We start from the raw sequence: 15,925 nt of genomic DNA, 5'->3' as shown, positions 1-15,925 counted from the left end.
AATGGGGATTGAGATGATGGCCCATTGGCCCATGCTTAAGGTGGCCTTGCGAGTAAAGTGTTTATTGAGCAGAGGAGGAGGCCATTGCTCAGTTGAAGAGGATGTGCTTTGCATGCAGAAGACCCCAGATTGATTCCCTGGCATCTCCAGGATTACCAGCTAACATAGATGGGAATCATCATGCCCAAGAGCTGTTGCTCATTTTAAGAAGAAAAGAAACTAGATTGTGCCAGCACTCAGACTTTGCCTAAATCCCTAAAATAAAATTAAAAATGTGTGATGGTTGCACAAATGTCTTTTCCTTATGCCGTTACAACAAAGACTCTGATGGCACCCCTGCATTTATTTGCAAACTTTGAAAATCATCAGAATTTGGGGGGAAACGATAGTGACGATGAACAGCATGAAAACGACAGCAAAATTACGTTCGTGAAACAAGCACACAATGCATCACAAATGAGTAGATCATATTAATACATAAACATAGGCAGAGCCCCCATCAGGGAAAACATGGGTGGCAGATAAATGAGCAGGCCCATGAATGCTAATACTGTAGGTACCCGCCTGATGTTCGTTGGGAGTGCGTTCCAAGGGGCAGGTGCCACCACTATAGAGGCCCTGCTCTTAGCTGATGAACCTTGGACGCAACATGTCTCTTCTTTAAAGGTTGGGTTCATGTAGACCACAGAGCCTTTAGGTTTGGTTAAAGACAGTAGCCCTCTTCACTCCTAAATACGTCTGTGTTTAGTAAGCATGTGAGTTAGTGGTGGGATTAATGGGGCTGAGCATGCTAGCTCTGTCACACACACTCACACCCTGGTTGGCTTCCACAAATTGAAGGATGACTGCAGCAGGGAGCCTCTTGTAATGCAGATTCCATCTTCAGGCTGCCACTTGTGGAGGGTGATAGTATTAGCCATGAAGCTGGTAAGCTCACCACACACCTTTCCTATGTCTACTTAACTAAGGGGGGTTTTTTTGGGTGACTTTCAGTGACATATAACCCGTGTTAAGAGGACTATCTGTTACCACACAAGGCAACTGTTTTCTTTCCTTCTTTGTTACCCTACACGGGGCTTTCTCTGTGTAGGGAAATTTGTGCATGAAACAGGCCTGCTTGAGAGAGAGAGAGAGTCAGCAGGCATGTTTGAAATTCAGAGACATTCTGCAAGGTAAGGAGAGGGCCAGATGGATGCTCCCTGCCCATTAGATACTGGCTCTGACAGGCATTTGTTTCAAGGGGACCTTGCTGCTGTTCTGATCCCAGCCTGTTAATAGCAGGAACTGCTGTAAGTAATGTCTACAGTCATCTGCTTAAGGGACTTGGGGATTTGCAGAGGGGGAAAGAGAGTGTGTGTGTTATTTTTTCTTTTTTAAAAAAGACCTGTTTAATTTAAAGGACCGAAGTCCCAAGTAGTAATTGACACCCTGCTGCTTCTTGCTTAACTCAGTGCTGTTTGCTGTCCAGAGGCCAAATAATTAGTGTCTTCTAAGAATGGTAAATGATCATAATTTAAAAGGAAGCTTGCTCCTCCATGTGAAGCTGGGTAGCATTTCAGGAATTCGATTTCTGTTTTATTCTTGCCACGCAGCCTACTTGGAAGAGATCCAATCTGTGCGACGCCACACCAACAGTGTCCTGGACAGCAGCAACAACTGCAACCCCCCAATTGTAGTTCACTGCAGCGCCGGCGTGGGGAGGACGGGGGTCGTCATTTTGACGGAGCTCATGATTGGCTGCTTGGAGCACAACGAGGTGAGCAAACGTGTCTTTCGGAAGGCGGGCCTCTTCTTGCTTAAATACAGGTGTGTTCCTGCAAGCCCTGCTGCAAAACGTGAAAGTATGTGGGGAGGAGGTCCACAAATTCCAGAGGGTTAACCAGGTTAAGTCTCAACAAACACCCAAAAGCCTGGCGGAAGCTTTTGCAAATTGCTTCAGCAGATGCCCAAAGTGGTTGTCAGGTGTTGTGAAAAAATGGAGCGGTGCAAGAAGTAGTCTGTTGACAGTTCTTTGCAAAGCTTAAGGTAAGCAAAACGTCCGTTCACAACACCTTTCCAAACTATTATGGGATTCCCTTTAGATAGGTTTTATAACCTGACCCTAAGACTGGTAAGCAAGGTTCATTCCTTTCTTTCAAGTAAGAACTGCGCTCTTAGTGCTGCTTCCTCTACACACCCACCCACCCCCTCCCTTTAAGGTACTTTTTTCAGGAACAAAATGGCCAACCAAGGTAATCGGATATGGGCTGGCAAAATGAAAAACACATTTTTGCAATACTGAGTGCAAAAAAGAAAATGTTTTCATTTAGAGAGTTGCAATAAGTATGCCATGACGTATGAAATATTTCTCCCAGATCGCTAAACGTTAAGTGATCTTGACTTGGAAAACAAGGATGTAGCAACTGATTTGTTTTTGCATCAGGTAGCAGGGGAAAGAGAAATATGGCAGATGCTCAGTTATTGGGTTGGGCTGTGCAAGTCCCAACTGGTCTGCATTCCCTGCTCCCATGCCTAGGCAAAGCTAAGTTCTAACTGGCTTAGCAAAGCAATTAGATCATGAGCTGTTTATCAGATTCTGCACAGCAGCATTCTTTAGTAAGAGTGTGCAAGTATAGCAAATTTCAGAATAGAGAGCTGGCATTCTTAACCTGCATCTGCCTGAATGAGGTGCCTCAAATGGATTGCTCCATCAGGAAACCTGGTCAATGTGGTCCTATTCGGGCTTTGCATTCTGGTTGGTGCTGTCTACCTGGTTCTAGACTTGGGTATGTGTACCCCACTCTCATTCTTTTCAGGGAGAAAGTAATACATGAACTGGACTGTACTATTTTAAAAAGAAATAATAATAATTGCCCTCATTAGTACATTAGTCCATGTAACAAGATCTCCTTTATTTAAATTTTCCTTTATTTAATTTTTTATATCCCAGCCTCCTAACCTAAAAGACACTACTCAGGGCAGCTAACTACATGAAAAATTGCCATTCCTGAAAACAATACAAAACAATTCCAGAGAAACCGAAAGACCAGGTGGCGGTTTAAACCAAACACCCTAAGAACATTGTCTGCCTCTATTGCTGACCATTCGCCATAATAAACATTGATTGATTGATTGAACATTGTCTATCTCATAAAATAAATGCCTGCTAGAATAAAAAGGCTTTCAGTTATTGACAGCTGCAAAAATAAGTATTGCAAAGAACTGGAAATAGAATGGCACCCCAGGATTGGCAGATTAGCTTGATTAAAATACAAACCATCGTAATAATGACCAAACATGTTACAGAAGAACCAAGTAAGTTTATAGAAAGAGGGTCTCTTGTTTGCAATGCCTTGGAATGATAAATACCAGAACAATATTAATACGGCTTAGGACCCTCGTACCTATGGGACCGCCTCTCCTGGTATGCCCCACAGAGAAACTTACGGTCTTCAAATAAAAACATCTTGAAGGTCCCAGGCCACAGAGAAGTTAGGCTGGCCTCAACGAGAGCCAGGGCCTTTTCGGCTGTGGCTCCGATCTGGTGGAACACTCTGTCACAAGAGACCAGGGCCCTGCGGGACTTGACATCTTTCCGCAGGGCCTGCAAGACAGAGCTGTTCCACCAGGCCTTTGGCAAGGGCACAGCCTGACTCCCTCCTTCGGCAATCTTCGCGGAGCTCTGGCCCAATGGCTGCCAGTGGCTTTAATTAATTAATTTTAGAATGAATGATTTTAGAGTGTTGTTTATGTTGTACTTTTGTACTGTTTTATTGTTGTTAGCCGCCCTGAGCCCGGCTAAGGCTGGGGAGGGCGGGATATAAATAAAATTTATTATTATTATTATTATTATTATTATTATTATTATTATTATTATTATTAAACCGTACAATGCTTTTGCTTTATTGTAAATATATAGCTCATGAACGATACATGAGCAGATTGCAAACTTATATAAAAGCTGTATAAATCAATATTACTGGCAAAAATGAGTGAGGGAAGGAGCTAGCAACCTTCACAGGGCAAGGTGTTCCATAATCTGGGTGCAGCCGCTAAGGATACGCTCTTTCTTGTCCTAGACTGTTGTGATTTCACTGTAGCTGAAACACCAGGTCATGGTGGCAGTGCTGGGCACGATCTCTGCCTGAGGCCTTTGGAGAGCAACAGACAGTTCTAGCCAGCTGTCTGCCTCAGTATAATGCTAGTTTCATCAGCTTCTTTGGGTAGCTGGGGAACTGCTGACCCCCCAAAATCTAGTACAGGCCAGATGATTAATTCATGGAAGATAAGGCTGAGTGGCTACTGGCCACGATGGTTGTGTTCCCCTTCCATTGTAGAGGCACTATGCCTCTGAATATTGGTTGCTAGGAATCACAGACGGGGAGAGTGCTGTTGCCTCAGAATCCTACTTGCAGATTTCCATAGGCATCTGGTTGGTCACTGCTGGTCTTGATGGGCCTTTGGCCTAATCGAGAAGGGCTCTCTGTATGGTCTTTCTCCTCACGGCGAGGGAGAGGAATGCATGAGGAGCGGAGATTACTACCAGCTTGAGAACTTCCCAAAGTGCATCTTTTGAACAAGCCCTGTGATGCATGATGCAATTATTTATTTAGAGCATTTGTACCTCGCTCTTCAGCCAGAAAGGCTCCCAGAGCGGCCTGCATGAAATCAAAAGAAAGTCCTCTTATTTCCGTGGCAAGGGAGCTAAAGAGGCTCTTGCCACATTGGCATGGTCTGTGCCAGTCTTCCCCAACCTGGTTTCCTCCAGATGTTTTGGATCACAAACTCCAAGCCGGCTGGGGCTGATGGGAGTCTGCAGTCCACAAACATCTGTAGGGAACCAGCTTAGGAAAGCCGCTTTTTGTGTGGAAAGGGAAGTTTCAGAAATGAGGTTGTCTGTACACTGGAAAGGAATGTGGTTTGGTGAATGAAACTGGTGTGAAATCTGAGGTTAGTTTAGAGGGAAAGGACAGAAGGCATTTGTTCTCAGGGTTGTCGGAACACGCCTGGGGGGCACACGCAGCCCCCGGAATGAGACAGACCTCTCTGGGCGTCTTCCTTATGAAGCGCAGCCCGGGACGATCACAAATCAGTCCCAGTGCGCACCAGCTACACATGTCTGAAGACATGTGCACACTCAATTAGCAGAAACAACCGTGGAGCATGAGTGTAGCATTCTAAGTGATTTATTAAGCAAAATATACAGGACAAGGGACGCGGGGGGCACTGTAGGTTGCCTAGGACTTGCGGATCAGAAGGTCGGCAGTTCGAATCCCCATGACGGAGTGAGCTCCCATTGCTCAGTCCCTGCTCCTGCCAACCTAGCAGTTTGAAAATGTGTCAAAGTGCAAGTAGATAAATAGGTACCGCTCTGGCAGGAAGGTAAACGGCATTTCCCTGTGCTGCTCTGGTTCGCCAGAAGCGGCTTAGTCATGCTGGCCACATGACCCGGAAGCTGTACGCCGGCTCCCTTGGCCAGTAAAGCGAGATGAGCGCCACAACCCCAGAGTTGGCCACAACTGGACCTAATGGTCAGGGGTCCCTTTACCTTTACCTTATATACAAGACAAAGCAATCATGGCGTTCTCTCACTTCTTCTCCAAGAGAGAGAGAGAGAGAGAAAGAAAACTACAATAGTACAGTACAGCGGAAGAGAGATAAGACTGACTTCCGTTCTCACACTTTCCAAGCCTAGAAAGTAAACACTGACATGTGATGTAACAATCACATCCAGCAACAGAGGAGTGAAATTCTAACAGGGTGACTCTTCCAGTCAAAAAGGTAATGGCAGAGTTGAAGAAGGCCATTGGTGAGATAAAGTGATGAGGTGAGAAGTGTACTAATTCTACAAAGGCGGGAAAAGCCTGGCTGGTGGGTCGAGAGATTCCCCAGTCCCCTAATGACTGTAGTGACTAGGTGAGTGAGGGGAGACTGTTGAGCCATTGATGCAGAGCGAGCAATTCTCTCAGGTGAGGAGCTTGCGGCCTGGAAGAAAGAGCTGGCTGTTGCTCAGTGACAGATGTCCTTTGATTTCCCAACCTCTTTTCTAGGAAGTCATTACTGTTCTCTTTTTCTCATATGAAGACGATAATAAATGCTTTTAATGGCCGCTCCATCTGCAGTTTGCTCTAATTTTGCCATCTTATCTATCTCCACTCTGTTTTCTGCAATTTCATTCACCGTACCAGTTTTGATAGCTACTGAGAAGGGCTGGGCGATGTCTGGTTTTCAACATCGTGATCTATCACCAGCTAAACATAGCTCTATACTGATATATCACGATGTCTGAAATAAGGATGGAACTATGTAGAAGCAAACGGGGTGATGTCCTGGCAACCTCTGCTGCTTTAGGGTTCTAAAACGGATACATCTTTTACTTACCTTTAACATGTTATTAACATTTGCTATTTTAATGTACGGAGCAACAGGGGCGGCAGGAATCATGAGGGAAGCGATGGCCGGCTTCACGGTTTCTCCCACGTCACTTTTTTTTTAAACATATTTATATTTGTACATGTACATATTTTTACATATTTATATTCCTTCGATTTTGCAGAGAGTGGATGTTCCAGTGATGCTGCAACACCTGAGGGAGCAAAGGATGTTCATGATCCAAACCATCGCTCAGTATAAATTTGTCTATCAAGTCCTCATCCTCTTCCTTCAAAACTCTAGACTCATTTAACAGCCTCAGAAGAGACCCAGCTGTTTCCCCATACATGCAGCCTTCTGGATCTTGCTGAGAATCTCTCCCTCCATGTTGTTGTGGGGGGCGGGGCGTGTTCTTTTGGCAGTATTTTGTGACGAATACGCAAAATTGACAGTAGGGAGACCTTGTTCTTCCTACAAATTATTTTATACGAGATAATTTATTATTATTATTTTTCCTCGCAATGATGTGTGAATGTTCTTAATTTGTGAAACACGTTATGACTTTGGAATTATGGAAACACATTTCATATGGCTGACCTTCTTTTTACAACCTGACAGTTCCTATCTGACAGCGTTCTCTCGACTTTTGCGTTTCCGTACGACCTGGGAGGCTGTTTTTATTCTTCAATTTGGAGGGATGCAACCTATTTTCAGGGCATAGAAGAGGTGACTCACATTAAAAAATAATGGATTTTGTCCGAATCGAAAAGCAAGTATCTTTTTCTATACAGGCAACTCCCAATTTACGCAGGGGTTACGTTCCAACGCACCGCACATATAAATGAAATCATGTATTTTGAAACACCATTGAAAAGGCTGCAAACACCCCATTCAGCCCCCACCTGATTCTGCCCTCTTTTGTGACATTATTGTGATGTTTTCGAGTCTCTTCTGCGTTCAGTGGGATGCGTGTGTGTGCAGTCGCACACATATCAGATGCGCCTAAAACAGATGTTGCTCTGTGTGATGATGCATGCAGCTTTTTACAGGGAAACAGCCTGGTTTTCCAGTCAACTCTTAACATCCAGGTGAGCAGCATTGGGCAGGAATGCTCATAATGTCTTGGTGATGGTTGAAAGCAATACTTCTGTATGTGTAGCCACAAAAAAAAGCTCAAATGGTTTAAATAGAATCTGTCATTGACATTATCCTCTAACACCCCAGACGCACTTCACTTCCTTTTTCTCCCATAAATGGAATTGAATCCTGGCTCAGGAAAACGATTTCACTTGACCGAGCAAAGGATCTTGTGAGTAGAAATGGATCACCTGGTCCTGTTTCTGGTTGTGTGTCAGTTTGCACACATGTTTTGGCTATCAGTCACATTCCGCCTTGTTTTCACATTAAATCTGATTTTTTTTTTTTTTTAAGAAAAGTAAAACTCTGTACGAAAACTCGTATTTAAATACAAATCTAAATACGTATTCTAAATGTGTATTTAACTGCATATCTTATCGCAGAAGAAATGTACGGGTTTCTAAATATATTTTACTGTAAAATGCAGATTTCTCTTTTTTAAACAGACACATTTTTGGTACTTTAGCGTGCAGCAAAATTTGGGAAAGTGCAAAACCTGAAGAGTGATGATTTTCCATTCCACGCCTTTGTCCCCGGAAAATGAGAATGGGGTTTGTTTGCTTAAAAAAATGCAGACAGGGCAAAATCCACCCCCACCCAGCCCTATCAGTGAGTTTATGGAACATTTGGGATTGAAACCAGAACTGATTTTGTGTGAAAACAGTATGTGGATTTAATTCTGGTAATGATCACAAATTCCTTGGCTGAGCACATGCTCAGAGGCTCCCTTCTCTTTAATTCTTAGTCTTTGTCTTCCCACTTTTTTCTCCCCTTAGTGGACATCAGAGTTCTAGTACAAAAGAAAGTTGGAAGCCTGCTCAGGCCTTGTTCAGGGAACCAGCCACTGGGAAGTTCTTCTGTGCAGGCCCAAGAGATTTCACAGCTCCCACTCATTTCAACAGACCTCGTGGGTACCATAAATATCCACTCTCTGATTCCTGGAGTACATTTTTATGGTAAAGAAATACTTTCGAACATCAGAAGCTGCCTTGTATTTTGAGTCAGACCTGTGCCCTCCTAGTCTAGACTGGCAGTGGCTGTCCGATGGCCATTCAACTGGGAAACCTGATGATTGGCCATGGAATTGTTTGCAGGAAGAAGGTGCTTTCCACTTCTAAGCTGTGCATGGCCCCTCCTTCAATGATGATGTTCTGTCAGTTGTTCTTTGGCCTTCTGTTTGTTTGTTTCTTTGCATGCCGTCAATTTCAGGCAATAGTGCTTAAGCAGCTATTGCTGAGGTTGGCAGGCAGCTGGTACCCTTCTTCCCCAAGAGCAACATTGGATGTAACAAAAGAAAGCAGGGACAAATCCCAGTTTTTATTCATTTAACCAGTCGTATGCATTTTAATTTCATTTGTTGAGTGTGAATAAAAAACACTGGGTGGAACTCGATGTTGCGCAAAGGTGACAGTTCCGCCAGTTCAGACATTACTGTATTAAATCTCCCTTCTCCTCTGCCATCACTGGGGGTTCTCCCAGTCTTCCCAAGCAGATGTGGGAAGGCATGAGGGGTGTTGTGTGGGGAGGACAAAGAATGGGGGGCGGGGCGGGGAGTCCAATTGCACTACAGAACTCATTGTGCTGGGTTCTACTTAGCTCAGTGTTTCTCAACCTGTGGGTACCCAGATGTTGTTGGACTACAACTCCCATCATTCCTAGCCAGCATGACCAGTGGTCAGGGAAGATGGGAGTTGTACTCCAACAACATCTGGGGATCCACAGGTTGAGAACCGCTGATTAGCTGAAGCCAGCCCTCAATTTCTAAAGCAAAGAGCATTAGAAAGGAGTTCCCTTTATGTTTAGGTAATGGACACAAACATCATAGCAGAGCTCATCTTAGAACAGGCATTCTCTTCTGTGTAAGAGAAAAGGAGAAATGGGTATTTTAAGATGGTGATGGCTTCCTATCTGTACCCTTTTATAAGTACTGGTACATAATCAAGCTGCACACTTTGACCTTTAGAGCAAATCTATGGAGGGAGGTGGAGGAATACATCATGGAGGGAGTTCCATTGTTCTCCCCCACCCACTTTTTATTTGTTAGGCTTTTCCTCTTCCATTGGAAGAAATGAAAGGTTTTTGTTATTTTAATCCCATGGAAATCCAGTGGGAGGGAAAATAACTCCGTTCGTGTAGTCTCTCTCCCTTCCCCCATGCTCCAATTCTGGGGGCCAATTTCGGCAATGACGGGGCTTTGAATCTACTAGATCCGGATCTGCCACTGATGTGACCTACTTTTTAACCCTTTCACCCTTGAGACACCAATGACATTTCAGTGCCACCCATGACATTCATTCAGTGACAGGAGGCCTGTAGCCACAGACTTCCATTTCAGATTGCAGAGAGGCACAGTTTCCAGTGGGACTCCCAACTGCCCTTCTTGGGAGCTTAGGATTTCTCCCTGAAAGTGATGTTTTTAATTGACGAATCAATCAGACTTTATACCTCCTAATGAAATGGTAGACCACATTGAGATACTTCAAGTTGCCCCCAAAATGATTAAGTGAAGAAAGCACAGGGAAAGCCTCTTGCTGATGCACCTTTAGAAATTCTGCTGCTTCCTTAGTTAACTTCAATTTTCAGTCCAGCATCTCCTTGCCGATGCCAACATATCTCTTGTTAAATTAGCTGCAACCATTTAAAGTCTTTTAGTGGCATCTGCATGATAATTGCACAGAGACGCTTTGTATCTGGGAAGCCGGCCAAGGAATAAACCTTGAAGCAAAGTGTATTAAATTAGTTATCTCATTATAGCTTTTTGAATAATTTCCTAATGATGAATTAAGTTTGAACCCAGAGCTGTCAAGTCCCATTGCTCCATTTGGCCTGACAGGTAGGGAGTAAGATGGGGGAAATCAACCACTCTGAGGTCTGATTACGACGAGATCTGGGTTGGAATGGGTATATTCTTGGCTTTTCTGGAAGTGCGCAAACAAAAAAAGAGCCATATTTAATAAGCAGGCATAATGGATGCTAAAAGGGAGAAGTCGATGCAAAGCCGCCAAGGCTTTTTGTCACAGTGCACACATCTTGCACACAAAATTACAAGGGAAAGCCTCCTGCAATGAGCGAACTATGCTCACCAGCGAGCCAAATAGTTGCTAACATAATAAGCAACAATTTTCATGCTATTCCTAAAATGGCTGATGGTGTTGAAAGTGACTTTCCTTCTTTTTAAATTAAAACGCCTGTTAAATTTAGTGTGATTTTTCACAGTACATTTGACCTTGACAACTTTCTTAACATCTTACTCAAAACAAGAGATCCTTGCATAACTTCAGTTATTCCTCTCTACCCTTAATTATAACACTCCCCAGTATATCAATACTGGTGTCGTCCGTTCTCTCCCCCCCCCCCCCCCGGTTTTAGTAGGGTCACTTGACCAAAGTAAAACTTAAGGTTGTGATTTCAATGAAGTGCTTTCTCAAAACCCAAGTTCCTTCTCAGATCGCATTCAAGTTTGGGAATGAATTTGCCCCAGAATAAATGAGAGCAGGACTTTTAAGAGAGTTGCTTTCCATGACTTTGCCATAGTTTTATTATGCAGCCCTTTGGCTTTTTTTCTTTTATTAACACAAGTCTCTGCTCAGTAGTCCGTAATCCAGATAAAGTTAGCTGAAAAACCACATGCCTATTCAAGAATGGGTCCTGTGAGGGACCCATTTGCTGAAAGAAGCAAGATTTGTTGAGGAAGCTGGGTTGTGTCCCAAGGGTTCATTTAACTTGGGAGATTAATATAAACTGTTATTAACCAGGTATCTGCATACAAAGAAAAGTGATGTTTATAGGAACCCCATCTCTGCAGAAAATTAATGCTTTACTAAATCGCCCTGCCTGACATTTGACCTGTGCACCCAAACTCCATGACCTTTCTGGCTTTGTTGGATGACCAGTACTTCGTTAACTTTTAGGAGAGTCTTGGGTTTTTTAAAATGTATTTTTATTAAAGATTTAAGAGAATCTTGTTGTCAGAGCTGCCTCAGGTCCTAGCTCACAGAGGACCAACGCCAGTATATATACAAATATACAAAGTATATACAAAGTATATACAAAGTATACAAAGTATATACAAATATACAAAGTATATATACTTTATATACAAAAGTCTTTATTGAAGTTCATTATTGGTTTTACAGCCGTGGCGCGCAGCCCTACGTCTGAAACTCTAGACCGTCGAAGCTCCATCTGAGTCTCCTCCCCCCAGACACCAGTTTAAGACCCTAGCCTTGCTCCACCTCTTCCTCTGTTCCCTTTTCCTCTGGGTCCGCCTGTCCGCTGGGGTTTTCCCCTTTCTGGACTCTTCTGACGCTGACTCCCCCGAGTCTTCCCCCTCCCTCTGGCGGGCTTTAGGACCTGGTTCCCAATCCGGGCTTTCTGCTGTCCCGCACGCCTGTACATTTGAACTTGGCGCGCGCGCCCAGCCTGCCACCTTCCTTCTGACCGTTATACTGCTTCTGTCGCTGCTTGCCGGAGGAGAGGCTGACTCTGACCTATGAGACTCTTCCCCCCCACTACGCTCCGGTGGGGAAGCTGGCCCTGATTTCCAGCTACTGCTCTGGGAGTCTCCGCTGGCCCCCTGCTTCTGGTGTGTCCTCCCTGGGACCCCCTTGCCCTGGCCATCGGCGCTCCCTTCTGGGAATCTTCTGATTCACTGGAGAGGCTCATGGAATCTCTCGGGTCACTGTCATTCTGCCCTCCGCTGCCCTCAGATTCTTCCCCTTCGCTCTCCATTTCCTCTCTCCCCTGCGCCTCTGCTCCTGAGCCCCTGACACTTGTTGACAGTTTAAGCGTGTGTAAGATGGCAGCAGTAGTTTTATGCCCTTCCCTGGGCAAATCCAAACTGGCCATGATGATTCTTGCTTTAGTGATATCTAGGTCACAACTGTCACACCTGTCATATTATTATTGGGGATTACAGCTAGTCCAGACGTCGAGCAAAACCATAGTGAGCTTATGATGCTGATGCTGAAACACCTATGTTGTTTTCCTGGCCCAAAGCAAAGTGCTGGTGACGGCCTCTTAAGCCCTAAATTATTGAAGCATTGCTTTCTTTTATATGGATCTCCTCACAGTTTAAAATCTTCCTGAAAAGGCCTCCTCTGGCTTCCTCCACTAGGTGCACTGTAAGAACATTCTTCTTCCATATGAACCTTCTCAGAAACATAGATATTTGGTTCCTATTTTATGAACATTCCTGCTTTCTAATGTTGAATGGGTAGCTATTGTAGATGGGGGCCTTTTTATCTGGTTGTCCCCAGATTACGGAAGCACTGCTCAGGGACATATTCCAGGCATCATCATTGCTATCTTCCGGTACCAGGTGAAATCTCCCTTGTACATCCTAGCTTTATGTGAACTTCTGCATCATGGAGCCTTGTGTATCTGCAGAGGCTCCCAGAGCATTTGAGAACCTTGGAAGATCACACAAGGTGCTGGGAGGTGTTTCACTGCCCCAGGAGAAGGCCATGGGTAGGCAAACTAAGGCCCAGGGGCCGGATCTGGCCCAATCGCCTTCTCAGTCCAGCCCGTGGACGGTCCAGGAATCAGCATGTTTTTACATGAGTAGAATGTGTCCTTTTATTTAAAATGCATCTCTGGGTTATTTGTGGGGCATAGGAGTTTGTTCATATCCCCCCCAAATATAGTCTGGCCCCCCACAAGGTCTGAGGGACAGTGGACTGGCCCCCAGCTGAAAAGTTTGCTGACCCCTGGCTTAGGCCATGTCTCTGCAACTCCTCTCTACCTATGTTGCATCTGAGGGCAATAACATCTGAAGAGGACCAATGGCAGTTGGTTGAATTTTTTAGACTGGTCGTGGCTTACCTATCTGTATTTAACCGCTTTTGTTGCCTGCCTTACAGATGTTTTTATAGTTGTATGCTGCAGATTTTTGCAAAGTGGCTTAAATGCCATGGTAGGGCACGCACAGAAGATAAAATAAGAAACACTTTTTATGAACCCTGGTTCCATTAACAGTTTCAGAATCTAAATTCCCTCCTTCCCTCAAAACATAACACCTGGAAATTAATTCATCGCAGCCCCTGTTCTTCTAAAACTCTTGTTTTTCTGCTGCTATCTGCTGCTGCCTTTAAAGGCATTAATAAAAAAAGAAATAGAAGCTGCAAGGAACTAAAATTAGCCTGTTGGGATCACCTCTGATGGGAACGTTCTCTCTCTTTGTGTAAACAGGAGTATCTGTTTTACAGAACGGTTGCATGTGCATTATTTCTGTATTGCACCTGTATAATCATATCTGACTTGTGTTATACAGACTAACACACTAAATCAATTTTACATCACTGGATTGTTGTTAGTCTGGTTTTACTGCAGTATTTTTGTGTATCACCAGGGATTTTCTTTGTTGAGTCCGGAGCCATTATGAGAAAGACTTACGTTCTTCTGTATGTATAAATTTTGTAAACAATTGAGTTCAACTATTTTTATCTCCATTAATCCGGTATGACTGCCAGACACCTTTTTGTACTATTGAAAGTCTGTTTTTAAATAAAAGAAATCTATGCATGCATGCTATTTTGTACCCTAATGTATATTCATATCAGAACATAAGCTTATGCTTGTCGGTTTTGTTTTGTATGGAACCGATTGACTTTTGACAGTATTTTTGCACTTTTTTTCCTTTTCCTTCCTGTTTTTATAAAGTTTTCTTCAGCATTAATAATTGCAATATTTTTTTTTACTCCTTACACTACCTTTGTGTAAATACCTGCCTTTTGCAGCGAAAGAAAGTTTTGCCTCAAGCTTTTGTTTTGTAAGAGACTATGCTTAGCCTTCATATTATGCAATAAAACTTTCTGCCCTCAAAATTCTAGTGGTCATATTATTGATTTGAAGACAACGGATGGGATATATTTATTGAACATTGTAACTTCCCTCATTATAGAGTAGATCTGTGTCCATCTCCACCAGCCAGCATAATATATGACTGCAAAATATGGGAGGGTTGCCATGCACCTGTGAAAGAAGGGATGTGTTACAGCATTTTCTCAGTGACGGGGAATGATGTCCATTTAAATGCCTGGTCTGATACTTTGGTGCAAAGCAAGGCCATGTATCTCCCAACATTCTTGATGGAATAGGCCATGGGTAGGCAAACTAAGGCCTGGGGGCCGGATCGGGCCCAATCACCTTCTCAATCCAGCCCGCGGACGGTCTGGGAATCAGCATGTTTTTACATGAGTAGAATGTGTCCTTTTATTTAAAATGCATCTCTGGGTTATTTGTGGGGCATAGGAATTCATTCATTATTATTTTTTTCCAAAATATAGTCCGGCCCCCACAAGGTCTGAGGGACAGTGGACCGGCCCCCTGCTGAAAAACTTTGCTGACCCCTGGATTAGGCAATATTACCCAGGTTACACCGCAATGCCACAGTGCTTGCAGGATGATAAATGAGTGCAGTGAATTTTGAACAATAAATTTGCATGCTGGGAGGTAAGTGATGCTTGTATGTTTGTAGGATGTATGTTCAGAGGATGGGTGGGGGAAGAGCCCATGGCTGCTAAGCTTATCTACTAGAATATTAAAAGACGCAAAGTGCCTTTGCAACTTCATTCTGTGTGACCTGCACACAAAGTCCTTAGCTCACATGCTATTTCCCAGTTCACACACAATGGTAGTAGTGACTAGTCTCAAGGCATCCCAGGAGCATCACAAGGCTGTAAAATAAGTCCAAAATAAAAAGACACCCTCCTCTAACTGTGCCATCCAGCAGTGTGTATATTGATCCCTGATAGCAATTCTACTCTCTTATCTAGCAGACATCTTGATGTGATGAGATAGCAAAGGGTAGCAAGTAAATAGATGATCCTATTGCTTTTCCTTTGCATGTGTGCCTAAGGTACAGCCATTACTCGAGTTAGTTCCAATTGCCTTCCATTTTAGAACTGCACTGTTAGCACCCTTTGTTTGGAGTTTGGCAACACTGTCCCATCCGCTAGCAGCAATCCGATTCACAGAAAGATTTTCATCAACTGCTGCATCCCAGCCATAGCAAGAATTTGATTAAAACTCTGCTATCTGAAAGTATCAAGACATGGCCCATCTGCTTGGAAATTATGTTTCACTGACTAATTTCATTTCCTGTAAAAACATGTGCTTCAGGGCCTTCTATGGACTTGTTAAGTGTTAGCTTCCAACTGTTGGTCCTTATATTTTGAAGTGTGAGAGTTTATGGCACTACCTTCAGAGAGGAGGGAAAGCCTGGGCAGTACTTCTGTCCACAGCATGCAGTTGGTCGGTGCTGCCTCTGTGCACTAAATACTGCTACTCAGGAGCACAAATAGGGCAGATCTAACCATTTAACTTCCACATGGACCCGTTCCACACACATCCTGTATGTGGAGCTTCAGCTGCTCAGTGGAGGGCCCTGGACAAACATGTGCACCTTAGGGTGTATCTTGTTGCACGTCATCATAAT

General features: G+C 43.8%; 1 protein-coding gene across 2 annotated transcripts in view; it reads left to right on the top strand.

Annotated features, from left to right (window-relative positions):
- The window catches only part of PTPN14 (protein tyrosine phosphatase non-receptor type 14), a 118,186-nt gene extending 103,874 nt beyond the window's left edge, over nucleotides 1–14,312 (top strand). For both annotated transcript variants that reach the window (XM_028724654.2, XM_028724653.2), the window contains exons 18-19: nucleotides 1,593–1,756; nucleotides 6,536–14,312. In XM_028724654.2, the coding sequence (XP_028580487.2) occupies nucleotides 1,593–1,756; nucleotides 6,536–6,664 (293 nt within the window). In that variant the 3' untranslated portion in view covers nucleotides 6,665–14,312. The remainder of the gene's footprint in view (nucleotides 1–1,592; nucleotides 1,757–6,535) is intronic.
- Nucleotides 14,313–15,925: the final 1,613 nt, after the last annotated feature.

Source organism: Podarcis muralis, chromosome 3 (assembly GCF_964188315.1).
Source record: "Podarcis muralis chromosome 3, rPodMur119.hap1.1, whole genome shotgun sequence".
Taxonomy (NCBI): domain Eukaryota; kingdom Metazoa; phylum Chordata; class Lepidosauria; order Squamata; family Lacertidae; genus Podarcis; species Podarcis muralis.
The sequence above is the reverse complement of the archived record's forward strand: the minus strand, read 5'-3'. Positions and strand labels throughout refer to the sequence as shown.